This window comes from Thalassophryne amazonica, chromosome 21 (assembly GCF_902500255.1).
Source record: "Thalassophryne amazonica chromosome 21, fThaAma1.1, whole genome shotgun sequence".
Classification (NCBI taxonomy): domain Eukaryota; kingdom Metazoa; phylum Chordata; class Actinopteri; order Batrachoidiformes; family Batrachoididae; genus Thalassophryne; species Thalassophryne amazonica.
The window spans coordinates 30,018,068-30,045,586 of record NC_047123.1 but is presented as its reverse complement, the minus strand read 5'-3'; the positions used below and the strand labels follow the sequence as shown (position 1 = coordinate 30,045,586).

General features: G+C 41.9%; 2 protein-coding genes across 5 annotated transcripts in view; one reads left to right on the top strand and one right to left on the bottom strand.

The window, feature by feature from the left end:
- The window catches only part of LOC117502690 (ectonucleoside triphosphate diphosphohydrolase 5-like), a 21,628-nt gene extending 18,762 nt beyond the window's left edge, over positions 1-2,866 (top strand). For 2 of the 3 annotated variants that reach the window (XM_034161776.1, XM_034161778.1), the window contains 4 exons: positions 889-1,032; positions 1,285-1,341; positions 1,445-1,560; positions 2,666-2,813. In XM_034161776.1, coding sequence (XP_034017667.1) covers positions 889-1,032; positions 1,285-1,341; positions 1,445-1,560; positions 2,666-2,782 — 434 coding nt within the window. In that variant the 3' untranslated portion in view covers positions 2,783-2,813. Of the gene's footprint in view, positions 1-888; positions 1,033-1,284; positions 1,342-1,444; positions 1,561-2,665 lie in introns of all 3 variants that reach the window. The other variant, XM_034161777.1, reaches the window with a different exon arrangement.
- Positions 2,592-27,519, bottom strand: znf410 (zinc finger protein 410). Of its 2 annotated transcripts, none has more exons than XM_034161779.1 (12): positions 27,420-27,519; positions 27,103-27,189; positions 25,261-25,312; positions 25,038-25,170; positions 23,216-23,401; positions 22,520-22,741; positions 17,723-17,882; positions 15,475-15,656; positions 4,770-4,859; positions 4,547-4,666; positions 3,808-3,927; positions 2,592-3,288 (listed from the first exon to the last, which is right to left on the bottom strand). In XM_034161779.1, exons 3-12 carry the CDS (start codon positions 25,291-25,293, stop codon positions 3,188-3,190), a joined length of 1,347 nt encoding a protein of 448 aa, XP_034017670.1. In that variant the 5' UTR covers positions 25,294-25,312; positions 27,103-27,189; positions 27,420-27,519; the 3' UTR covers positions 2,592-3,187. The 2 variants fall into 2 exon arrangements, with proteins under 2 accessions (XP_034017670.1, XP_034017671.1); XM_034161780.1 differs by lacking the exon at positions 27,420-27,519 and adding an exon at positions 27,282-27,300.

Here is a 27,519-nt window from a genome sequence, read left to right as displayed (position 1 = left end):
AAAGGCTCAAGCAACAATATGTGCACTACAGGCGCTGCACTGAGTGCAGGCCGTTCACAGCATCCACATAATTGAGCTGAAGAGACAATAAGTTATGACTAAAAATGCCAAAATGCAACATAAATTGACATTGCTAGTAAACACGAGTGACCAGAGATTCTGTTGGGAAGAACTCGCATTAAAATCTGGGTAAGTCAGCCCCCATCATATGGAAGCTCTCACACAGAGAGAAATTGCAATATTTGCAGTGTATACCCCCCACCCCAATTATTTTTACTAGCAATCAAATTAGCTGTAATTTTATAAAATACCTTTTTATGATCTTGTTTTGGCGTTCCTCACTGCGCATGTTTTGTTGCATGCAGGTAAAAATAAATAAATAAAATGAAAATAAAGAACAAATAAAGCCCCCCATTAAATACAAAGTCAGGATGGGATGTTTGCATCATGGTTGTATAAGAGGTCTTCAGAGCACCCGGTGTGCTTTGGCACGTGCACAGAGCATGGCTGCAACACATGCAGAGTGCAAAAAAAATAAATAAAATAGATATAGATATATAAAATAAAGCTGAGAATATTTTAAGAAATAATCACTGCAGAGAGAGACATCTGTTCAGTCACAGGGAGAATACAAAAATGGGGAAAGCAGCAGAGAAGCCTGGTAATTTGGGCAGAGTTTTGAGGAGCCACTCCCATCTCTGTCATTTATACCTGATTTCTTACCTTGTAGGAAAATCGTCCATTAATATTCCAGATGTCCTGTGGTAAAATATTATTCTACGTCTATGTATAAAACTAATCCTGTCTGAAAAAAGCATTTAAGATGAATTACGTAAATGCAAGATGAATTTTATCCGTGGCTGTTTTTTTTTTTTGTTTGTTTTTCAGGTTATACAGGATATAAGTTTTGTTATCAGGAGGTCCTTAAGGTGGTGAGGGGGATCATTCATCAGCCGCACGAGCTCCAGGACAGCAGCGTTTTCTACGCCTTCTCATATTACTATGACAGAGCAGTGGATGCAGGCCTTATCGGTTAGTACACACATGCACACGTTTACGTAATTATAGACTTTCCAGGATGTTGAGACCGTTCAGTCCCAGACAGACTCTCAGAACGTGAGTCACATTCGCCCGTGTGCATTTAACGAGCTGTATCTGTGTAATTATTAGAGAAATTGCTGTGGTCTGCTGGTCTGAGCTGAATGCTGTGTTGTTAGTATTATGGAAGTGCACACGCTGATTTGCTTGCATAATGAACGGTGTCACCGTTTGCCTCTCTTTCAGATGGACTCCAGGGAGGGAAGGTGGAGGTCAGAGACTTCAAGAAGCGAGCTAAAGAGGGTGAGACGGGGAAAACATCCTTGAAACATTTGTGCAGCTTTGTCTCGCTGCTTCTGCTCTCGTCAGCTCTAACAGATGAGACTCTCGTCTTTTGTCTGCTCAGTGTGCAATAAGCTGTCCGTGAACCGCGCAGTCAGTCCGTTCCTGTGCATGGACATGACCTACATCACCTGTCTGCTCAGAGACGGCTTCGGCTTCAAGGACAGCACGGTGCTGCAGGTGAGCCAGTCTTTGCACAACGCGTCTGAATGGTTTCACAAGGCCGCCGCTCGTTACGAAATCAGCCACGAGTCACCGCTGGTATTAACGAGGTTTTATTAATGTTCCTCTGGAGTCAGGAGTCAGGAAAGAAAGGGCGGCAGCGCTGCTGTAGTGCAGCGGGACCATTTTAGTCAAATATGACATTTTAAAGTCTGTGGATTTGTTCAACTCTAGGGACTCATTTAGGATTCTTTTCATTCTCGAATCTACAGAAAATCAAACTGGAATCATCCTGCCTGCACTTGACTTCTAAATACAAAATCCATTGTATGGCACGTGCGGCTAACAAAACGCTGCTGCTGCTGATTTACTGCGCTACGGCGCATTTAAAGGTGATCTCTGTGATTTTTCAACCTGGACTCTTTTTTTTTGGGGGGGGGGGGGGGGGGGGGGGTCTTCCTTTCACTTACAAGAAAAAACATTTTAATGAGTTCATTATTGATTTAGCACACAATCACTGTTACACCTAATGAGCTATGTTGTGTAATAGCAGGGGCAAGCTAAAAACACTTGCAGCAAATCACTTTTTAATCGCCATCAAACAGGCAAAAATGTCTATCTCAGCATGGGGCGGATTCTTACCGAGGTAAACATGCACATGTTTATTTAACTAAATGTTAAAATTACCATTTATACAGTTAACTGCTTACCTTAGCCATTCAGTCTCTACTCCGGCATTACAAGTCATTTGTTGAGGGGATGCTGCTATTGTAGGCAAAACAACAAACCCCTAATCGCAATTGACTAGTAATGACTGAGTGGAGCTAACTATGTAATCAGCCCTTTTGAAACGTTTCTTCACATTTAATGCAGTAAAAATGTTTACCTACGTAGGGATTTGCTCCATGCTACCTCAGGGGGGGAAAAAAAATCCCGGCGTTCCTCTTTTAGGTGCCTCTAACATTTACACGGTGGACTGTGTGGAAACCTGGTAACAAATCAAGCTAAAGTCAGTCCTACACAAATATGTTGCAAATAAAACACACATCCAGAAAAGTAAGTCCTTTATTTCAATAAATACAGAAGACATTTCAGTATTTTTAATCCCCCCCTTTGTTCGTAGCTGACAAAGAAAGTGAAGAACGTGGAGGCGAGCTGGGCTCTGGGAGCCGTTCTGGATCACTTTCATCTCCTGCAGATGTACAGAGGACATCACTCTGCTTTAGGGGCCGTGCACTGATGCTGCAGACGCACCAGGACCTGGGAAACCTCATGATTAATTATGCATTTGTTTTCACAGTAGTTAATGTATTGTGTTAAAAAAAAGACGATTTGTTGACTTTAATGCAACATTCGTCTTGCTGCTGCGGTTCTTACAGTAAAATATTATCCCAGTATATTTAAATTTGAATGTAAGTCTGTTTTTATTTTTGCTTTAACAATGGCTGCAATTCTACTTCATAGGATCACATTTTCATGAACCTTTTAACCCGTCTGTTTCTTTGGGAGCATTTTTTTTTCTCTCTCTCTCTCTCTCTCTCACACACACACCTGAAAATAAAAGCATCACTGGCTGTTAATTACAAATATCTACACGAGCGATTTAACCTATTTACAGAAAGTCCACTCCATCACCGTCGGCCTTCTACAGCAGCGCCACCACATCATCTCCGTACGAGTGCCCTTCTGTCGTCATGGTTACCAGGTCATGTGGCTGAGAGAGGATGACCACCGAGTCTGCAGAAGCTGGAGACGAGAAACGTTCATACTTTTATTTTTGCAATAAGCTGTGACAAAGATATTTCTGTTCAGGGTTAAGAGATCTTGCACATCACTGTGCTTTGGGTTTACTGCACAGACGCACAAAAACTGACGAGGGTGTAGCTCAATTAAAATGTGTTCAAACAGAACATCTGTGATACTTTATAAAGAAACCTTCAGCTCACAAGACGTTCCTCCACACACCACCAGGATGCTTAGATTAGCTCCTCCCAAATACAAGTTTGGAAAGGCGGGGGGGGGGGAGCCAAATCTTTGTGACAATCTTGTCAGGTTTTGTGTATTTGTAAAGACTAAGGATTCAGTGTATTTTTCATTTGAAAGCCAACAAATTTTGTTTCTCCACAAAACAGAAGCTGCAAAACACAATTTGGGAAAAAATAATTGTTGACTTAAGAACATAACTTTAAGGTTCTGGTATCTAATTTACACTCTAATAACGGAGCGGAACATTTTGAAGAATCTCACGCATTTGAATATGCCCACCTGGAGATCTCAGCATAGCGTGATGTAGGTTCATGGGCTCCACAGTGGTTGTCATGGTGACCATGCTCTGGCCAGTCTCTCCGTCTGCCTCCAGCAGACTGCTTTGTGTCAGAGCCTCGCCTGTCAATCACAAAAGAGGCGACAAGAAACTTAAAACTGTTAAAAACACAACGATGAAATTATCAACATTTAAAGGTAATTTTTGACTCCAGTGCAGACTACAGACTCTAGCAGTGGCCTTAATAACTGATGTAGCAAAGTGTGTTGGGTATAAATAGTGGATAGAATGTTTTTTGCTTTTACAAAAACTGCAGCTGACCCGATTATATGTGGCGTTTATAATTAGACTTTTGGCAGCTGTTTCCTCTGCGGTGCCTCTTTACTGCTGCAGAAATGTGAGAGTGAACGCGCTGCCTGCTGCATTCAGTCCACAAGAATAAGGAGGTCAACCAAACACTTGTACATCCTGAGAGGTGCTCAAAGTGATACAGAGATGAGCAGCAGGGAGGATTTCTCAGGGATTTCCCGCTACCTGGACGTCTTGATAATTACAATACCAAAAAGAATAAGGAAAAATATGAATTTCAGTAAGTGCGCTACGTTACACCGCTGCAGAATCTGCATCTAAAGATGACTAACCAACATGCACGACATTCCAAGACGTGCTTCATTTAAACTGATGAGCTGCTGGAAGTCTGAGATCAGATCTGCATTGTGTAACCATGCATGTGAGGGAGACCTGCTTCTCTGCTCTCGCTGCAGAGCGCATCCTCGCCGTGTCTCTTCCTCATGTGCACGTTCCTGCTGCCAGACTGAGAGAAGGTCTTACCGCAGATTCCACAGTGATGAGGCTTCTCGCCTGGGAGAACGAACACACACACACACACACAAAAATGTTTTCCCAGCATCCCGGTCTGAATAGGAAGCCCCGAGCTGTGCAGCTGGGACCGGGTCCCACTCACCAGAATGCACAAGCATGTGTTTTCGTAGACTGGAATACTCAGCGAAGGATCGCCCACAACCATCTGCTTCACACAGAAAAGGCTTCTCTCCTGGATCAAACACACAACTCCATGACAGAAACTCAACGCAGTGCAGTCGCTTATTAATCCACAGAGGTCATGTTTGTGTGTCTGTGGTGCAGAGGGTGGCCTGAGTCAACAACCACTCCAAATCTGTGCCACATGCATCTTCTGGAACATTTTAAATTAATTTTTTCAGTACGTCTCCCGCTGAACTCCACGTTACTTGCGTGTTGGTCAGCCAGCACGCAAAAGTTTACCAATCCAAGTGACACTTCAAAAGCTCACGGTCACACGTGTGTTAAGGCGGGTCAGGGTGTTTGAGGGCTGTGTTTGGACTTTAACTACCAACTTTTTTTTAAAAAAAATATAGATTTGAATCCGTGAAACAGTGAAAACACAAACACATGCAGAGAGAAGCTCAGAAAATCTGCGGCTCAGGAACATCTTTGCAAGGATTTGATTAATACTGTGTTCGTTGTTCAATGAGTAAAGCGAAAAGTCCAAAGAAAAGCGCACATAGTGCATATGGACAAATGCTGGGTCGTGAAACAAAAACCTGCCTCTGTGAATTTGGAAGGCCAAAAAAAAAAAACAAAAAAAAAACAAAGCTGTGGGTGTTTATAGGTTAGAAGACTCCTTAGAGATTGTGGGTATTTTTAACTCATGCAGCTCAAAGAGTTAGAAGACAGTGTAAATGATTTTTCAGTCATGGGTTCAGTTCTTGTAATGTTAAATTCCAGTACATAAATCTAAAAATCCTGACAAAAAGGAGATAATTATTGTATCTATCTATGCATCTGTGTTTGTTAGAGGACTGTTTGAAAGCACCCAAAGATTTTAAAATTATGGGTTTGAATCCTGGGCATTCTTATGGTTTTAGAAGTCCAAAAAAGAAGGTGAGAACTCAAAAGTCTGAAGAAAGGCTGACCAGTGTGTCTAGCTACACAGCTTGTAGTGTTAAGCAATGGCTAAATAGCACTCTTTTAATGGCTGTGATGTTATGGGTTCAATTCCAAATAATTTAGCTTTTTTAAAGTCAACTGAAGCAAGGGAAAACATCAAAAGAAATGAGTGTGTTGCTGTGTCTGTTTTTAGATTCTGACATCATGGAGATAAAAGTATGCTAGTGTGGTTGAGGTTATCCTGAGGTTATGGGTTCAAGTCTGAGCCTTGAGAGGTTTTTGAAGGCCAATTTACGAACTGAAACAAAAGCACCAGGAGGAAAAACCTGGCAATGGCTTGTGGTGGTGTGGTAGAGGCCTAAAACATGTCCTGATCCTCTGAAATTATGGGTTCAAGTCTCAGCTTTGTGAACTTCTGAAGTCTAACTGAAAAGATAAATCACCACGAGAAAAAGTTTGGCTGGCGGCAGTGTGGTAATCTTAAAAACACATATCCTAATCCTTTGAAGTTAATGGGTTCAAACCTCAGCTTCATAAAATTTTGAAGTCCAACTTACCAACTGAAAAGATAAAAGCACTAGGAGAAAATACTTAACTAGCAATAGCTTGTGGTGGTGTGGTGGAGTTGTGGGGAACATATCATGAGCTTTTGATTTTGTGGGTTCAAGTCTCAGCTTTGCTGCCAAGTTTTTAAGTCCAACATACCAAATGAAAAAAGCACCAGGAGGAAAAGCTTAACCACCAAGGGTGTGTAGTGGAGTGGTAGTGTTTTTGGGATACATGTATTGAACTTTTGATGTTGTGGGTTCAAGTCTCAGATTTGTCACCAAGTTTTGAAGTCCAACATACCAAGTGAAAAGATAAAAGCACCAGGAGGATATAATATAATATACTTTGCCAAATATAACTTTAAACCCTGAATTAAAGTTTGCTGGCGTCTGTCTACATATGTGGTTTAAGCTGGTACTTTAAAAGTGCTAAGACCTTCAACAGTTCTAGGATCAATTTTCAGTGCAGCTTCAAAGTGAAAGTTAAACCAGCACGCAAATTTTGAAGTCCAACTAATCAAGTGAAAAGATAAAAGCACCACAGGGGCATCAACTCAATGTTAGTGGTGTTGTGGTAGGTTTTCCTGTGAGAAAACACTTTGAGCATTATCAAGTCATGGATTCAAACATGGCACGTCCCGTGAAATTTTCAAGTCCATCTTGCCGTGCAAAAAGATAAAAGAGCCAGGAGAAGGAGCAGAGGTGTTCAAGCCTGTTGGTGTAGTGGTCTGGTGCTGAGTTAGACCGCAGTTTCAGCAGTGTAGAACTATAGGTTCAAATCCTGCTTGAAGTCTTGACATCTAATTGATGAAGGGGAAACACCACAAAAGGATGGACCAAGTATGAAGAGTCTATTGTTCTGTGGTAAGATCTTCTCTTAGAAGACACAGTTGACATTATGAAGTCGTGGGTTCAAATCTTGCAAAGGCTATGAAATTTTCAAGTCACTCTTACCAAGTGGAGATAAAAGAGCCAGGAGAAGCAGTGGAGGTGTCCAGGCCTGATGGTGTATGGGTTTGGTTCTGTGTTAGAGGATCATAATGCTATGGGTTCAAATCCTGTTGACAGTCTAAACTTTTGAAGTCTAATTTATGAAGGGGAAAAGATAAAAGTACCATGAGAAAAAGTGCTCAATATGAAGTGTTTGTGGTCATGTGGTAAGGGCTTCTGTTAGGAGATATGTTTGACATTATGATGCCATGGGTTCAAATTTTGCACATACCATGAAATTTTCAAGTCCATTTTACCAAGTCAAAAGATAAAAGTGCCACGAGAAGAGCTGGAGGTGTTCAGGCCAGTTGGTGCAGTGGTCTGGTGCTGTGTTACATCATGAAGCTGTGAGTTCAAATCCTGTTGATACATCAAATTTTTGAAGTCTAATTTATGAAGAGGAAAAAATAAAAATGCCAGGAGAAGATGTGTCAAACTACAACACTAACACTAAGTGGCTCAATGGTAAAGTCCCCTGTTAAGGGACAAATTTGACATGAAGTCATGGGTTCAAATCTTGCACATTCTGTGAAATTTTAAAAGTTTAATTTACCAAGTTAAAGGATAAAAGCGCCAGAAGTAATGAGGCGTTAAGAGCTGGTGGTGCAGTGGTATGTTTGTGGGTTAGAATGCAGCTTTGAAGTCATGAAGGTGTGGGTTCAAATCCTCTGCCTACTCCAAGGTTTTGATGTTCAAATTAATAAGTGAACTGAAGGATCTGAAGGGCCCCTTGGGGGGGTGGAAACAGGAGTCACATTTTTGTTCCATTTAACTGTTATAATGGCGGTGGCGGCAAACATCATATTTAAAAAGTATATTAGCTTTAAAAGAAAGTATTTCCTATATAGGCAATATATTAAATTATATTAGTATAGAAGGGAAGCAAATAATGAAAATAGAATATTAGAAGCAATTAATAGAATAATAAAAGTAATAACATTTATTTAATTAGCCAATTCATTAATTAATTATTCCACCCCTTTATAGTTTCCTCTACAATTATAGCCAGTCACTTCACTCTGCAGCATAACCCCAACCTTCTACATCCCAGAAATTCGGGAGGGACACGGCCCCTCCCGAGTCCCCCCGGGCAACTGATCCACACAAGTGGTACGGCGGGTCTTGAACCAGACACTGCATCACTGACGACTTACGGTCGCGAACACTGCCCTAACCGCAACACCACGAGCCCTTCACAGCCACAGAGCTTCTCCTGGCGCTTTTATCTTTTCCCTTCATAAATTAGACTTCAAAAGTTTTGAATGTCAACAGGATTTGAACCCACAGCCTTATGATCCTCTAACACAGCACCAAACCGATATGCCATCAGGCCTGGGCACCTAAAGTGCTTCTCCTGGCACTTTTATCTCTTCACTTGGTAAGAGTGACTTGAAGATTTCAGTGTTTGCAAGATTTAACCCATGACTTCATAATGTAAAACACAATTCTTAACAGAAGACTTTACCACTGAGCCACAAACTCTTTACATTTAGCACCTCCTCTAGTGGTGCTTTTATCTTTTCCCCTTCATAAATTAGACTTCAAAAGTTTTGAATGTCAACAGGATTTGAACCCACAGCCTTATGATCCTCTAACACAGCACCAAACCGATATACCATCAGGCCTGGACACCTAAAGTGCTTCTCCTGGCACTTTTATCTTTTCACTTGGCAAGTTGGACTTGAAAGTTTCACAGGATGTGCAACATCTGGATGCATGACTTCATAATGTCAAATGTGTCTCCTAACAGGAAAACCTACCACAGCACCACTAAACCTTCATGCTGACTGTTTGCTTGCATGGTGCTTCTATCTTTTCCCTCTATATAAGTTAGACTTCAAAATGTTGGTATGTCAACCAGATTTGAACCCATAGCTTTATGGTGTCAAAGATGAACTGTAACAGAACAACATACCACTGGACCATAAACCTATACTGAGTCTGCATTTTCTCCTGGTGTTTTTATCTTTTCACTTGATAAATTTGGTGCTGCCATAACGTTCACTTCTGAGCCACCTCAGGGATTGAGCTGAGACTCGAACCTCCAACTTTGACAGTTCAACTACATTTGGTGTGTTCTCCTGCTGAGATCTTTCAGCTGGACTTCGACACTACAAAGAAAAGACCAGCGTTCATCCCTTGACTGCTGATCTGTCACTGTGTTCTTGAATACACCCTGCCGCAGGACCGCAAGACCTTCACACTCACATTTTTTGTCTTTCCACTTTCTGGATTCAATTTCCAAACTTTGTGGCACAGCTGAGGTTTGAACCCATCACAACCAAATGTTGAATCAGGTTATAAACAGTCCTGTTGTACCACAGATCTCCAACATGGTTTTGTTGTGATGCTTTTATCTTCTCAATTCTTAAGTAGGACTTCAACAATTTTCACACTTGGCATTTGATAGTGGAATCACTCTGCTATTGGGGGATTTGAACAAGACCCATAAGAGATTAAAACTCACAAGTTCACCACATGACTACAAACACTAACTGGGAAGAAGATTTCTCCGAATGCTTCTATCTTTTAGATTTTTCTAGACTTCAAATTATAGTGAAGCAGGTCAGACTTGAACAAACAACCTCCAAAGCACTATGTGTGTTTAAGCACCACAGCAACAGGATGAGCGGTCTTGACGTGTTTGAGATTTATTTTTGTTGAGAATTTTAAGATTGGAACACATAAATTCAAAATGTCAAAGTAAAGGTCTTGTGGACTTCTTGGCACCGTTTGTTTTTAAAACACACTGAGCTCCAAAAGCAGATGACGGGACAGGTTTTTTTTTCCCCCCATTGGGCTTTAAATTTTAGTATTGAAGCTGGACATTAAACAAGATACACAACAAAAATATAAATGCAACACTTTTGGTTTTGCTCCCATTTAGTATGAGATGAACTCAAAGATCTAAAACATTTTCCACATACACAATATCACCATTTCCCTCAAATATTGTTCACAAACCAGTCTAAATCTGATAGTGAGCACTTCTTTGCTGAGATAATCCATCCCACCTCACAGGTGTGCCATATCAAGATGCTGATTAGACACCATGATTAGTGCACAGGTGTGCCTTAGACTGTCCACAATAAAAGGCCATTCTGAAAGGTGCAGTTTTGTTTTATTGGGGAGGGATACCAGTCAGTATCTGGTGTGACCACCATTTGCCTCATGCAGTGCAACACATCTCCTTCGCATAGAGTTGATCAGGTTGTCAATTGTGGCCTGTGGAATGTTGGTCCACTCCTCTTCAATGGCTGTGCGAAGTTGCTGGATATTGGCAGGAACTGGTACACACTGTCGTATACGCCGGTCCAGAGCATCCCAAACATGCTCAATGGGTGACATGTCCGGTGAGTATGCCGACCATGCAAGAACTGGGACATTTTCAGCTTCCAAGAATTGTGTACAGATCCTTGCAACATGGGGCCGTGCATTATTCTGCTGCAACATGAGGTGATGTTCTTGGATGTATGGCACAACAATGGGCCTCAGGATCTCGTCACGGTATCTCTGTGCATTCAAAATGCCGTCAATAAAATGCACCTGTGTTCTTCGTCCATAACAGACGCCTGCCCATACCATAACCCCACCGCCACCATGGGCCACTCGATCCACAACATTGACATCAGAAAACCGCTCACCCACACGACGCCACACACGCTGTCTGCCATCTGCCCTGAACAGTGTGAACCGGGATTCATCCGTGAAGAGAACACCTCTCCAACGTGCCAAACGCCAGCGAATGTGAGCATTTGCCCACTCAAGTCGGTTACGACGACGAACTGGAGTCAGGTCGAGACCCCGATGAGGACGACGAGCATGCAGATGAGCTTCCCTGAGACAGTTTCTGACAGTTTATGCAGAAATTCTTTGGTTATGCAAACCGATTGTTTCAGCAGCTGTCCGAGTGGCTGGTCTCAGACGATCTTGGAGGTGAACATGCTGGATGTGGAGGTCCTGGGCTGGTGTGGTTACACGTGGTCTGCGGTTGTGAGGCTGGTTGGATGTACTGCCAAATTCTCTGAAACGCCTTTGGAGACGGCTTATGGTAGAGAAATGAACATTCAATACACGAGCAACAGCTCTGGTTGACATTCCTGCTGTCAGCATGCCAATTGCACGCTCCCTCAAATCTTGCGACATCTGTGGCATTGTGCTGTGTGATAAAACTGCACCTTTCAGAGTGGCCTTTTATTGTGGGCAGTCTACGGCACACCTGTGCACTAATCATGGTGTCTAATCAGCATCTTGCTATGGCACACCTGTGAGGTGGGATGGATTATCTCAGCAAAGGAGAAGTGCTCACTATCACAGATTTAGACTGGTTTGTGAACAATATTTGAGGGAAATGGTGATATTGTGTATGTGGAAAAAGTTTTAGATCTTTGAGTTCATCTCATACAAAATGGGAGCAAAACCAAAAGTGTTGCGTTTATATTTTTGTTGAGTGTAGATTATGGTGAGATGGTGATGCCAATAACAGTTAAAGCCAACAAGTAAAGAACTGCCACCGCCCCTCAAAACCCACTTGAGAAGAAACACTGACAGTGTCACAAACACAACACTCCTGTTGGTTTTTTTTTTTTTTTCCACTTGATAAGTTGGACATCAAAACTTTAGCACAGGAGCAAGATTTGAACCCAGAGGTTTATGATGCCAAAGTCACACTCCAACACACAAACATACCACTACACCACGGGGGCTTGACATTGCCACTGCTTCTCCTGGTACTTTTATCTTTTCACTTCTTCTTTTCACAGTGTCCAGACAGACAGGGCTGTCTGTCTAGACACTGGACACATTCAAGTCTCGGCTGTCATCTGTTGTGATTTGTTTTTTGTTATGACTGTTTTTCTGTGCTATAGGGTTTTTTTTGCTCTCCAGTGCTGCTGCGTGAGTTCAACACAGCAGCAATGGAAGGTTTTCTTTTCCCAATTCTTTCCTTGTGTGTGCTTTTGTATGTGTTCATGTACCGGACCGGCTTATGTGTGTTGTTGTTTGTTAAGTGTGTCATGAGGCCGGTCAAGGTTTGCTCAGCCCTGCTCGTGACCTCGGGCAGGGATATACATCTGGAGCTGGTCCCCGGGCGCCAAAAAAGGCGATCTCTGCTCCTAACTGGCACTTAGGATGGGTAAAAATGCAGTAAACACATTTCATTGTGCATAGGAACATGTTCCTATGTGCATATGACAATAAACTCCTTTTGAATCCTTGAATCAATCAATTGCTTGATCTTTTCATTTGGTAAACTAGACTTGAAAATTTCACAGTATGTGCAAGCTCTGAACCTATGACTTCGTCATGTTGGAACTACCTCCTAATAGAAAACCTACCCCAGCACGACAAGGAGCACATCCTCTGGTTGTGCTTTTAACTTTTCCCCTGCATGAGCTGGACTTCAAAATATGGTGCCGGCTTAAGTGTCACATCTCAGCCACCTCGGGGATTAAGCTGAGAATTGAACAGTCTACCAGCCTAACCCCCAAAAGTAGACAGACACCAGCACCCTTCCAGCTGGACCTCTTGTCGCCTCCCAATGCTCTAGTGGTTTCTGGGATGTAGAAGGTGCTGGTGACACCAGTGAGCTGTAACCAGCTGAGCTTTTGGTGAAAAGTGCATCAACACTTTTTGCTTACTTGTTGTCTTTAACCCCTTAAGCTCATTTCACCAAAATCACATACCCATACATTATGATTTATTTCTCAGCTTGTACAAGGTCAAAAATGTAAACGTTTGGATCAGCTAAAGACAGGTCCTAGGGGATGCTGTGGATGCAAAAAATGAAAGTAAATAATACTTGGTAGGAGTAAATGAGGTTTTTTTTTCCCCCCCAAAAAATGAATTTCGATTTATGTCTTTATTTGCTTGGCGTTTCAGCTGTGGTTAGTTGATATGTGACTGAAGTGGATACTTTTGTAGAGGAGACCTCGCTTGACATTTTGATGTATAATAAGTGTATGTTGGTGTCAGCATTGGTTAGTTATGAGTGTTCAAATGTTCCAAAACAGGGCAAGTCTCCAAATTTGGGGACTCTAGGGTTTAACAGATTAATACAGTACTATGATGAGGACAAAAACAGGACAGGAGTTTGGTAGGTGTTGAGATTTTCAGTATTTTAGACTTTATGGACATAATGAAACAGTTTGTCTTTTGAAGACCATCACAGCGGAAAACTCGTTTGAGCTACAGGAAACTAAAGTGTCCTCTTCGTCAGCAGCATCCTCCCACTGTGCATTTCTCACATTTTGTTACTTTGATGGTTTTAGCGCCATCTGTGTACTTTTTACTGGAGGACAAGATTTTAAAAAAATAAAAAGTAACGAGGAGAAAACACCTGCATCAAGTTTGCTAATGTTTTACACACACACAAAAAGATTGCACACTAACAATATGTAAATCAAAATTTCACTTTGCTCTTGCTTTGATGAATTTAAAAAACTGAATGCACAAAAGCAAAATATGTGCACGCGCGCACACACGTTCTAAAACCATGTGCGTGCATGTTGCTCCTTCATAAATGCTCCTCATGGAAGCGTGCACAAGCCTGCTCGTATTAGGCTGCGGTTGAAGAGCAAATAAATACTATAAATATGCAGGACATTCTGCAAGAAAGTCCTCTGAAAAAGCACAAAGCTGCAGATGCCATCAGCTTTTCCATGTGATGCAATCAATGCATTTTACCGCAAATCACTATCAACTTTAACTTTACTGCTGAGTTCGTCCCAGCGCTATGCCATCGTTTTCTTCCAGTTATTGGCTGAAGAGTGCACTGTGAGCACAATAAGGCTCTAGTGGAATATCAGAACATCTCCAAACATGAAGACACAGAAAGCGCCGAGATGAACCGTGAGCTTCGCAAACTCTGGGTTTTTCAGTCACCATAAAGTCATTGTCTTCATGCTAAATCCATGCACATCACACGCGGAGACAAACACAAGATAAGGAAAACATGGAACAAAGAGGCGCACTTGTGCAAGGGACTTTTGGGGCATAGGCAACCTAAGCGGTTCTCCACAGCACCACCTGCAGGGGGGTGTTGAATGGCCACTAACCCCACAAAAGCAATTTCAATTCAATTTATTTTCATTTATATTGCACCAAATCACAACAGAGTTGCACCAAGGCACTTCACACAAATAAGGTCTAACCTTACTAACCCCCAGAGCAGCAGTGGTAAGGAAAAACTCCCCCTGAAGAAGAAACCTCAAGCAGACCAGACTCAAAGGTGTGACGCTCTGCTTGGGCCATGATACAGACACAAATTACAGAACAATTCACAAAACAAATATACAGGCGCACAGGATAGGAGGGTCTCCAGCACAAATACTACACCCATCTCTGGATGGAGCTGCACCTTAAACAGAGAGAAAAAACAGAATCAGACAAGAAAGACAAGAAATACAGAATAATTTGTCAGCATTAAACAACAAGAAAAACAGGAAATACTAAGATGATCGCGGGCCACTAGCCCTAAGCTTCACTAAAAGACCCAGAATTTAGGTAACGTTGAGGCCGCGGCACGCTCCGTTTACTAATAAAATGAATTAAAAGAGTAAAAAGCATAGAGCTATACTATGCCAGCATGCTAGCCATACGAAACGGAAAATAAGTGCGTCTTAAGTGTTATGCAGCACTTTTTTCCCCATGTAATGTTAAAATATGTATGAGACCAACGACATAGTGTGTGTTGTTGCCACTCAATTTACCGCCGCCACAAGATTAATGGCAGCAATTTTAAAAACAGTCTCCAAGATGACTGCCAGCTTGAACGCAACTTAGTGATGTCAACAGGACCCTGAAGAAAATGTAAGAAAAATAGTTATAATCACTTAATATGCTTAGTGGAGAACACAGACACATTATTAAAGAAAAGTGAGTGAATCATACACAAAGCTGTTTCTTCCGTCATATGAGCTAAATATACACCGTGTGCGGGGTAGCCGGTCTGCTAACTGGCCCCCAGATAGAAGAAGACGACTGTAAGACAAGCAATCAGAAATCTTGATGTCACTCTAAATAAAACATGACAGAGTATTGTTACTCATTGCAGCAGTGGAGGCGCCAGTGCTGCTGACGCTTCAAATCTCCAGGCCTGGCTGCACAGCGGAAGCATTAAATGAGGAGATTCAAATGGCCTGAGTCAGTGTTTGCTTCCAGCGTTGCTGGCTCTCTATGTGCATGTTATCTGCTGCTGCCCACCTGTGTGTGTGCGTCTGTGGTTCTTCAGGTTTCCTGCAGTGGTGAACTTCTTGCCACAGTTCTTCTCCTTGCAGATGAAGGGTTTCTCGCCGTTATGAGTCCTCATGTGAACCTGCAGCCTCTGCAGCACGTAGAAGCTCTTCCCGCAACCCTCCGCGCCGCACCTAAACATACGGTCATTCCTAAAAGCGGAGATATTAGAGTGCTTCACTGTCCCCTGTGCACAGCTTTCATTTGCAACACCACCACAAGGTCGCACAGAGGGCAACCACAAGCACATTTACCACAGGGCAAGCAAACACACACACACACACACACACACACACACACACACACACACACACACACACACACACACACACACACACACACACACACACACACACACACACACACACACAGTATTTATGACTCAGTGAGGTTTCTGCAGTTTTACACCGTTAAAGGTGTTGCCCCCTTCCAGTTTTTCCACTATTCGAGTCACAGAATTTTATCCTGCAGCCCGATAATTTGGTTTCTTACTATGCAAATAAAGGAATCCCAATATCATGATCAAAATCCGGCGTGTCTGGAAACAATGTAGGATTTTGACTTGTATTAAAATACAGAAACAACACTCCATGACAATCTTTCTGTGATGTCATAGGTGGAAGTTGGGCGGAAAAGCTCCCAATCCTTAAATAGCAGACTTTGTTAGTATCAGCATCATGAAGAAAAGAAGTGAGTTAGTTTGTTAGAAGTGAATTAACCCTCTGGGGTCCAAGGGCATTTTTTTTGGACAGTTGACTCGCCTGGCATAAATGTTTTATTATTGCTGTTAACAGCTCTCCCTGCATCCCACAATCAAGTTTTATGTCTCTTTTTTTCCAGGACAACCTGTGTTTTCATAATATATATGCTTTTGTTGTGTTTTATAAGTGTAATCAAGGTTTATAATCAGAAATAAGAAAGGAAAAAGTAAAGCGGCTAAAGTAACTTTTCCACACACACATTTATTCAAAACACAGCAAACTATAATAAACAACTGTTTTGAACTGTTTTAAAGGTAATTTGAGGTCTTGTGTGAAAGACTGTTCAACAAAAAGGTTCAAACAATAAACATAAATGCACATTTTGAACAATATATACAAAATGGTCTATGCGTTTTGTTTGTCTTCATCTCAAAGCAATTTTTGTCTGCTATTACACAAAGGTTACATCACAAACTTCTACTTCTACTGTGTTTTGGAGTGTTCTGTGCTGCTCCTAAAGCAGCTTTCATTCACACTTTGGCTCCTTACAGTCTGAGGAGCGGCCGTCCCCCTCGCTAACTAGTAACATATCACTCCTGAAAACGATCTTTGGCTTTTCACATGAGGTAAACCTGCCCTACGATTGGATTTTGGAAAACCATGTGACGGTGAACCAATTCCGATTGAACACTCAAATTGCGCACGTCACACAGCTTCTATGAGGAGTACAAAGATGGCCAATGGATGGCTCGAACGTCTGCAGAGTTAACTTTTTTTTAGCAAACAAACAAAAAAATAAGTTTCTATCTCATATAATTAAAAAGTTATTTATAATTTAGTACAGCTTGGTCTTAGCCGTCGTATACGACGGCCCCAGAGGGTTAAGGATGAGTACTAAAACCTAGTCATATACAGGCCCAGGTGCTAATCACCAATAAGATCAGCCCCTTAATGGTACTGCTTTCGGTACTGGAGAAATTAAGTCTGGCAACATGCACATCGTCTGAAAGCATTTGCAGAGTGAACTGGCTACATTTCACTATCCTTTATTTGGCTAAAATTACTCGCACCACATAAAACATAAAGCACCTTTTTGGAGTTGCACTCAAATCTCATTGTAATGCAAATTACAATGATAATAAAGGCGATTCTGATTCTACATTTTGCCATGAGCCCCCCCAACAAAAACACTTGCAGCAATAAAATTAGCTGTAATTTTGAAATTGACCAAAGAAATAAAAAGGTACTTCAAGATTTCAAGAAGTAGTAAATTTGGTCAATTTTGTGGAAAATCAAAGGGGACTACACCTTTAAGAGTACATTCTTATTTGTCATCAGCTCATTAAAACACCTGTACCAGTTGTTTTTTTCCCCCTGCATATGAAACAAAATCATTCACCGTTGTTTGGCAGTTTCATCTGTTGTTCTTTTTTCAGGCAGTCCATCAAATTCTTCTCCATGTGCACGCTGCCTCCCAAATTCATCGGCGCGCACGGCTGTGTGTGTAAATAGCTTGCCTGTGTGTTTTGAGATGGTATTTGAGATGAGCCGGCCAGGTGAAGGTCCTGGAGCAACCCTCAAATGAGCAGCGCAGGATCTGCTTAGAGGACAGGCGGCTGGTACGAGACGGCAACTCGCGCTTGCCCACGTCTGATGTCAAAGTGTGTGTGTGGTCTCCTAGGCAACCAGAAGAAGTAAATGAACAGGGGCGTGAGGAAAACAATCGTGGCGCACCAGGTGGCCATTCTCTGGAGCCTGGCTGAATAAATGCTAATCATCGGGTACTGGCAGAGACCAGCTGAACAACTGCTGCAGAGGGGAGGAGGAAGAAAAAAAAAAAAAAAAAAAAAAAAGAATCTAGCCCGATGCTGAATGCAATCACTGGCTTTTAAACTGCCTGCACTCTCCACATGCATGACTTTTAACAGCTCCAATTATTCTTCCAGCGTGGCGGCAGTTATGCATCGAAAATGATGTCCTGCTGCTGGAGGAGACTGGCCTTACCTAATGCGTGTTAGCAGGATGGCTCAGAAATCTGGTACAGTCTGCAGCAGACACCCGCAGACATTCAATAACTCCAGCATGACTCCAGAGAAATCACACTTTGTTATTCACTATGTTTGTCATGCTTGTACAGAGTAAGTCTGTGTCAGAGGACTTTAAAAGGTGCACAACAGAGGACATCCTGAACGTCTGGACCCTAAGACACAAAGTACGGAGTGCAGACGTCCATCACATTTGTGCAAAACGTTCTATTTTAATCTTTTACAATACAGGTTTTACAGCTAATCTTGTTGGATTCACACATTCAGCTGAAGAGCTCCGCAGACGAGAAGTCAACACTTCAAACCATATTTCATCGTTGTGCAACGTAACGACATGAAGTCTATCAGAAAGAACTTTGGCAGCAGTGAAGATTTACGAGATGATGAATTTCTTTTTTTCCAATAAAAGATGTTGGAAATGAGAGAAAGGAATTACAAAGGCTTTTTTACTGACAGAAGACAAATAATTAGGTTTTTTTGTTTGACATTTGTGAATGACAAAATTTAACAATAATTTGGGATCAGATTAAATCCTGGTGAATTCCAAATAAAAAAGAAATTCTACATTAAAAAAGTTGAAACCACTGACAGATCGAGTTACAGACACTTCAACTAAATTATATTTTAGGCTGATATATAGGCAGTACACTATGAGCGGGAAGCACAAACAAACGTCGGGGGAACTATTGCAGTGTTGATCACTATAAACACCAGTGGCCTCATTTATAAAAGTAGCAGAAATGTGTCGATGCTTTATTTTCTCTAGAGTTATGAAGCCACGTGTAAGCATTTTTCTCCTGTTTGTACGTGCATGAGCCTTTGTCCACTCCCATCTTTAGCCATGAATGGATGTAGACACTCCTTCAAATCATCTGTGTTTTCAACCTATTTGTGTCTGGGACTCGAAAGACAAAGCTCACCAAGAACTAACACGGAGAAGGGGGCACACAGCTGCAACTATAGCACCTAAAAATAATCACAAATAAAACAATTAATAGTGTATAATGTAGATGTGTAACTTTTTGGATACGTTTGTGTGAACAGATATAGTGAAACCAGCATACTGTATGAATAACAGTTAATGTTTTGGGGAAAACATGCATGGTATGTATATATATATATATATATATATATATATATATATATATATATACATACAAAAATATAAATGCAACACTTCTTGTTTTGTACGAGATGAACTCAAAGATCTGAAACTTTTTCCACATACACAATATCACCATTTCCCTCAAATATTGTTCACAAACCAGTCTAAATCTGTGATAGTGAGCACTTCTCCTTTGCTGAGATAATCCATCCCACCTCACAGGTGTGCCATATCAAGATGCTGATTAGACACCATGATTAGTGCACAGGTGTGCCTTAGACTGCCCACAATAAAAGGCCACTCTGAAAGGTGCAGTTTTGTTTTATTGGGGGGGGGGGGGGGGGATACCAGTCAGTATCTGGTGTGACCACATTTTCCTCATGCAGTGCAACACATCACCTTCGCATAGAGTTGATCAGGTTGTCAATTGTGGCCTGTGGAATGTTGGTCCACTCCTCTTCAATGGCTGTGCGAAGTTGCTGGATATTGGCAGGAACTGGTACACGCTGTCGTATACGCCGGTCCAGAGCATCCCAAACATGCTCAATGGGTGACATGTCCGGTGAGTATGCCGGCCATGCAAGAACTGGGACATTTTCAGCTTCCAAGAATTGTGTACAGATCCTTGCAACATGGGGCCGTGCATTATCCTGCTGCAACATGAGGTGATGTTCTTGGATGTATGGCACAACAATGGGCCTCAGGATCTCGTCACGGTATCTCTGTGCATTCAAAATGCCGTCAATAAAATGCACCTGTGTTCTTCGTCCATAACAGACGCCTGCCCATACCATAACCCCACCGCCACCATGGGCCACTCGATCCACAACACTGACATCAGAAAACCGCTCACCCACACGACGCCACACACGCTGTCTGCCATCTGCCCTGTACAGTGTGAACCGGGATTCATCCGTGAAGAAAACACCTCTCCAACGTGCCAAACGCCAGCGAATGTGTGCATTTGCCCACTCAAGTCGGTTACGACGACGAACTGGAGTCAGGTCGAGACCCCGATGAGGACGACGAGCATGCAGATGAGCTTCCCTGAGATGGTTTCTGACAGGTTGTGCAGAAATTCTTTGGTTATGCAAACCGATTGTTTCAGCAGCTGTCCGAGTGGCTGGTCTCAGACGATCTTGGAGGTGAACATGCTGGATGTGGAGGTCCTGGACTGGTGTGGTTACACGTGGTCTGCGGTTGTGAGGCTGGTTGGATGTACTGCCAAATTCTCTGAAACGCCTTTGGAGATGGCTTATGGTAGAGAAATGAACATTCAATACACGAGCAACAGCTCTGGTTGACATTCCTGCTGTCAGCATGCCAATTGCACGCTCCCTCAAATCTTGCGACATCTGTGGCATTGTGCTGTGTGATAAAACTGCACCTTTCAGAGTGGCCTTTTATTGTGGGCAGTCTACGGCACACCTGTGCACTAATCATGGTGTCTAATCAGCATCTTGATATGGCACAACTGTGAGGTGGGATGGATTATCTCAGCAAAGAAGAAGTGCTCACTATCACAGATTTAGACTAGTTTGTGAACAATATTTGAGGGAAATGGTGATATTGTGTATGTGGAAAAAGTTTTAGATCTTTGAGTTCATCTCATACAAAAATGGGAGCAAAACCAAACGTGTTGTATTTATATTTTTGTTGAGTGTATATATATATATATATACACACGTATATACACACACTACATGGATTTTGAAAGAAATTGTGAGTTACAGCTACAAGACACACAAAGCTAGGCTGGGAATGGAATACAGAATTTAAAAATGTGTAACACACAACATGGGTGGAAACAGGAAGAGTTGACTTTCATACCAGTTTTCTAACCAGGACCTCAGGAAGCAATTTGGCTCATGGAGGGGGTTCGGAGATGAGACATAGCTAGATGTCAGTCCACACACAGAGCTTTGAGTATCACAGCGAAATTTTTGATCAAACAGCCTGAAGAGATGCACTCAAACTAGAGATGGTGCAGCCCAACTCCTGGAGTGATTAATAACTAAGTACTACAACCAGTAAAACCACAAACCTTCTTCTGCTCTTCTCTTTAGCAAATGCCTAGCAGGTGCACGGCTTAATTTAAGAGCATAATTTCAATTCACTGCAGGCGGTTCTTAGAGACGCTGCAAAATTTCAACTTTCACAATAGCGCTAGTCTTGTTAATAAACAACATTAAGTGCGAGTGCACGAATAGACCCAATGCCTTTAAATGTGAAATTCAGCACAACCTTTTCCTTATTTTTTTCATTGTTACTGAAGTGTTGTTCATCAAGCTGCAGTCCCACCTCACTCACTTGAGCTACATTACGAGGTTGGAAATCAACCCTAAAGAAGAATGCAGAAAATGTTCACATTTAAGAAAGTGAATTCAATTAAAAAAAAAAAAAGAGTCATAACATTTAATCTCTGGTGAAAATAGCTGCTGATTAATGTTCCAATGTTTTCTTTTGAAGCAGACTCTGGAACAATGTTCTAACATACAGGTGTTTTGAAACTTGTTTTGAAAAGCTTTTGAAAGAATGCGAACAGTGTTTAGGGCTTCCCGTCACTAAGTTGCAGTACAGACGAAAAGTTCTGGCATCATCCTCGGCCACATTGTACCCGTTCGTCGGATTTCACTTCCCTGTTCCGTTGGATATTATGTCCTGCATTTGCTGACATATTCAGCTCCAAGTTTCTCCTTCTGGCTGTTAGATTACGCTCAAATGAAGGCATGCCAACTTCACCAACCATCTGGCAGGTGACAGACATGTCTAACAGGATATCACGGAGGCAAAACAAAATTGTTTTTCAACTGATCTGACGCATAAACGTTAACCACCCTCTAATGACTTCATCCTCATGATTTTAATTTGTTGCGTTAGATAGAAGATGGTAGCCTATGTAATTTTTGAGGTATTGCTTGCACAGTGGTGGCTGGGCTAACTCACTCATTTACATTTTTTGCCTTACAGCTTTTACGCATAAATTTATTTTATCTCGCTTATCTATAATGCAACAAACTGATGGAAAGTGTTGAACAGAACTGCAATCTGTTATACTTGTACTACACTTTCAGCCAATCACTGACATCGCCATCATATTACCACAATAACAACAACAAAAAACTCCTTTTGACTTTTGCTGCTTAAGACAAAAGAAATGTTACCGTTACTGGCACATGTAGCTCTGGCATCCAGGCTGGCTTTGGCATCTCGAGCAAGTTGTGCCCGTGTGGCAGCGATCAGGCTGTCATGTGCCAACTCCTGAACCCGCAGATACCAGGGAGCGTTACCATCTAACCCATAGTCCCCTGAGGAGACGGCCTCATCTTCATCCTCCCCTGCACCATCTGCAGCAAAGATCAGGGACTCTGAGGAGGCTGTGATGCCTGAAAGGATCCAGAAAAAAAGAAAGAAAGAAAAAAAAGTCACTGAAACAAAAAATGCAAACTTATTTCAATATTTTGCAAAGTCATCACTGCCTTGATAGGTAATATTTCTGCAGGCATTTCCATTCTGGTATCACTCTCAGCAATATGCAATGCATGAACGCACACTACTTCTTATTAACGATGTGAATGCAGCAATAAAGACAAAATGATTCCGTCTTTATGAAAATCACTCCATCTTTCCCAACACTCACCAAATCTAAGAATGCAGTCAGATTCCAGCACACAGCACAAAACCTGTTTGTTAATTTAATGTTAGAGACTGCCTGCCATAAAATAGTCCAAACCTTTCTCACCATCTCAGAGTCAACCAGATGAATATGGCAATAAAGCGGTGATTTTGCTGTCAAAGACATTAATTCCTGGTAAATAAGATATCTCATTCTGAGTGTTTTTGGCTGAGTGCTCTGTCACCTTTGGCAAGGTTCAGCAGGACGTAGGAAGTGCTGTCTGACTGCTGCAGGTCATGGAGGATAGGAGGAGGGCTGGGGGAGGCCTGTGGGTGAGACTCCGTCTGGCTCACGAGTGGGCTTTGCTCCGACACGCCTCCAAACTCGGACAGGGAGGGAGACGTTTCAGGCTCATGGCTCAGGCTGCCATCTAAAAAGCAGTGATGACGATACAAAAACTTTAGACCCTGAAACTTCACAAATTAATTCAAAGTGACTTCTAATCACATCCCCCTGCCCCTCCACCCCCCACACACCATGAGAGGTGCTCAACTCTTTGGTTAGTGGGCAAGAACCCAAGCCACAGTCGTGCACTGGCTCACATGCTACAGCTGTTTCACACCTGCAGAGGTGGTGACGTAGATTGGTCCACAGACCATGCATCTGGGAAGCACTGAAGCATTACTGCAGCGACAAGCTTCTGACGGGGAGCAAACACACTGGTGCCATTGTGTCACTGCATCCACCACACTATAGAGCTGCCTTGGGGCCTGCATAGCAACCAGCCTGGCATACAACCGGTTTACTCTCAATCTCAGTGCTGCAGCCAGGTGAAACGTGGGCGCCCACTTGGCCTTCTCCAGCCGCTACAGTCCTCAACACTGAGGTACCTGCATGCTGGATCGTGCTCAGAGACGCCACATGGCTGAAATGTTGTAGCTGATGTTACCTCACAATTCAAATGATACTCTTCATCTGCGCCTCCCTAAATAACAGCCCATTTGACACAAAGTCACTCCAGTGGTTGGCTGCGACGTCTGCAAACTTGTCAAAAAGTTTGGTCCAGAGAACACGTGTACATGACATAAAAATGATACCTGAAAGCATCAAATTACCGTGGTGAATACAGCTGTGAGGGGCACATGCATGCATCCCATTTTAATTTCCTCATTCCATTCTGGACAGATATGCCCGCACACATGGCTAAATCTCTTTCTTCACACTCCACTTCTGTCATAGCGGCCGTATGAAGTGTTTCAAATGTAGCGCAGTGTCAAATCACTGTTTTCTACGCCTGCCAGATTTTACTCGTACACAGTATTTTATTAACTTTCACTAAGCAATCTGCCAGCTGCTCTTTGCTATTATGTTTTCCAGTATTCTGCGTTTGTTGAGCGCAGAAAACAAAAACAGATGGTCCAGCATGTACAGTCGTTATAATTAACTTGTGTATCGTTTAATATTCACTTTCACAGTGAGGTTTGGCTGACAAACACCATGCGACTCTTCTTTTCTCCCGTGACCAAAACAAACTCACGCGATGGTCAGAAATGCATGGAAAGACCATAGCAAAGGCCGCAAGCAGAATTAGTGACATTCAAGCAGCCGGGTGAGGCTCGTCAGAGGTTTTGCTAACGATATGAGACAGAAAATGATGAATTACTGACAGACACCTTGAGGGAATGAGAGCTTATTAAAGCAATGAAATATTCAAAAGGATGGAACACAGTGATCAGCTTTGTGGGAAAACACAGCTGCAGATACAGGTACATTTTTCCCCCTCACAATGTTAACATATTAAATGATTCTACAGTTTTATAATGTAAATAAAAGCTGGCCCATACAACCCATGATCGCCTATTACTCTTCGTAATGTATTTAGTTTGACTAACATTTGTAGATTGTAGAATACAATGTAATTAACTAGTTTTGTTGTAATTATGTCCCGAGTGTTGATCTAAAAATTTGTACACACAAAACACAGAATTTACCAAAGCAGCCTGGTGGCAAGACTGGTCAACTTTTTTAATATGTCATACATATTTTCTGTACACACATGCGCTGACCTGTGAGCTGCAGCGAGCTGCAGAGGGAGCCATCAGCTGGAGCCAGCAGAGGCAGGCAGGAGTGTTTGGACTCTGAGTCCTCCAAACCCTGCACCAGCGGGATGGAAGCGCTCTGTACAAACTGCACCAGCAGCTGATGGAGAAACGGGGACACACACATAAAGTTGAATGAGGAAACTCGTCTGCGTCAAGGCACAACAAGGTGGAGCAACATAAGGGTCACCTCAGGTTTGGAGTCGAGCTCATCAGAAAGCATGGGTCAGTCTGTGTGGAATCTGTAACAATGAGAAACTCGATGTTGATTTCATTCCCTAAAATAAATTTCTGCATATTTGAGACTAAACTAAAACATTACAGAAACCTTTCTGAAAAAGCCAAACCCAACATCCACATAATTAATTTTAACAATCATACAAGAGGGAGGATGTGGACTGTCGAGCAACATCAGAGCCATTTTTAATAGGTAAAGCGTTTCTGAGCAAGACACTGGCTGAGCTGAATCAGGTGACTTTAATGCTGCAACAGTTTTAACAATGACAAAGGTTCTATATGGAGTCTGTTCCATGGAGTATGTGAACTGGGACAATCTTGTATTATTTTGCACACCTAAATCTGATCGCCATTTCTGGAAGTGTGAGAATGAAGCTCTAAAACTGATGTCGCAGCCGCTCACCAACTTTGTAAATTGTTTAATCTAAAATGGTTTAGAATTAAGATAAGTGAAACATTATGTCTGTGCAATACTTCCACTTCTGCACCCTTACCATTCTGGGAGTGTTGCGCAGAAACAGAATACTGATATAGTCCAGGCCCAATTCTGCAATTTACAAACTGTGCAGAATATTTGCTAAATAAAAGTTACAGCAAATTGGGGACCAGCAAAATTGAAGCTTATTACAAACACTGCTAAAAATTCATCTTTACCAGTGGTGGATCATTAATTTAGAGATAAGAAAAACTGTAGACTTTTTCTTCCATCGGTCCTGTGAACATACAGTGGGTTTTCTTTTTTTTTTTTTTTTTCTGGGCACCAGCATAATTTTCAATTGCTCCCAATGAGAAGGGAGCATATGTGCCCACATACAGCTGACTTCCAGGAAGGAAAAAAAAAAAAAAAACAACAGCAGCAACGACAAAAAACACCACAGCACATGGCATCTTTTAAACTGAAAATCCCAGAAATTTAAGGAATACACACAGACATCCCTGGTGTGCCTTCTCAGGAAATCAGGGTGAGGTTTCTTTTTTGCTGGTTTGTCACAATAGACAAATATATATATAAACGAATTATTATTATTTAAAAAAATAAAAACCTCATCTGTGATAGCAGACTGGACAGACGCACGGTTCTTTGCTGAGGATGAGTACTTTTTAAAACTCGCTGAGCATTATAAAAAGGTACGATTTACGCTTGTCATAGAAAAAAAATTCCAGAGGGCCCAAGGCAATTTGTGAAGCTAAATACTGACTATCTAGTCATCGTTTTTAAACAATTTTTACTAGAAACATTAGAAATCTTCTGATGTCAGCAACTTCAGTCAAATGAGCTGAGCAGTAATTCTGCAAGCAACACTGTTTGTCAATCAGCTTTTGTTTAAGCAAGGTTTTTCCACTAATTTCAGAACACATTTGGTCAGGAACCTCCCCCCAAAAAAAGGTGCAGTAGGGGGTTGCAACCACCTCAAAAAACAACCTCCCCTCGACCCTGTCCCAATCTGCCACTGACTGCATTTTCTGTAAGTTTACTGTTCTTTCACAGTGATCGTCAGCTGTCTAATACATTTAGAAAGCTGCACTGTAATTATAAATATATTTCATAACACTGCTATGCAAGGTAAGAAAAACAAAACATGTTATATGACCTGACAAAATAACACACTGATGAGGAGAAAAAAAACGTTAATGGGAAAGTCTCTTAATCTCATCAAATGTGCCTGAATACATTTTTGTTTTGAACTGTCACACAAAACAAGGTACGTGAAGACGTCACCAGATTGCAAACACCTCATTGGCTGAATTAGCTAAAAAAAAAAAAAAAAAAAAAAAAAAAAGTTTAATCACTTACCTCAGCTTTGGCCTGTTTGATGAGAATCTTAGTCGGTCAAAAACTCCGGATGGAAGTCATCTTTTCTTCAAAACCATCGCATGCCGTCTGTGGTAAAAAAACAGAACTAATAATAATAAAAAAAAATACCAGGAGCGACAGCGTCGTTTTCAGTCTGACCTGCTGGTGAGTTAGCTCACCTCAGCTAACTATGCTAGCCAAGTAAGACTAGTCGGGTTTACACAGCCGAATGCGTCAAACCCTGCCCGTTGACAACGCCATGCACAGCTATTTAACACAACGATATCACCGCTTCCATGACTAATTTAACAGTTCACCTTAAAATGAAACAATAACGAGCCTCAGCGTGGAAGCAGTGGGATATTTTTCTCTCACAACAGCAGCAGGTCCATTCTACAGGACATCTCAAGGACCAAT

Excerpts from the sequence above, each read along its gene's own strand:
- znf410 (XM_034161779.1), bottom strand. The coding sequence starts at position 25,293 with ATGCTTTCTGATGAGCTCGACTCCAAACCTGAG. Across the intron at positions 17,883-22,519 it reads AGCTACATGTGCCAGTAACG|GAGACCACACACACACTTTG; the intron begins GTAACATTTCTT and ends CTGGTTGCCTAG. Across the intron at positions 3,928-4,546 it reads CAGCGAGAGCAGAGAAGCAG|GCGAGGCTCTGACACAAAGC; the intron begins GTCTCCCTCACA and ends TGTGATTGACAG.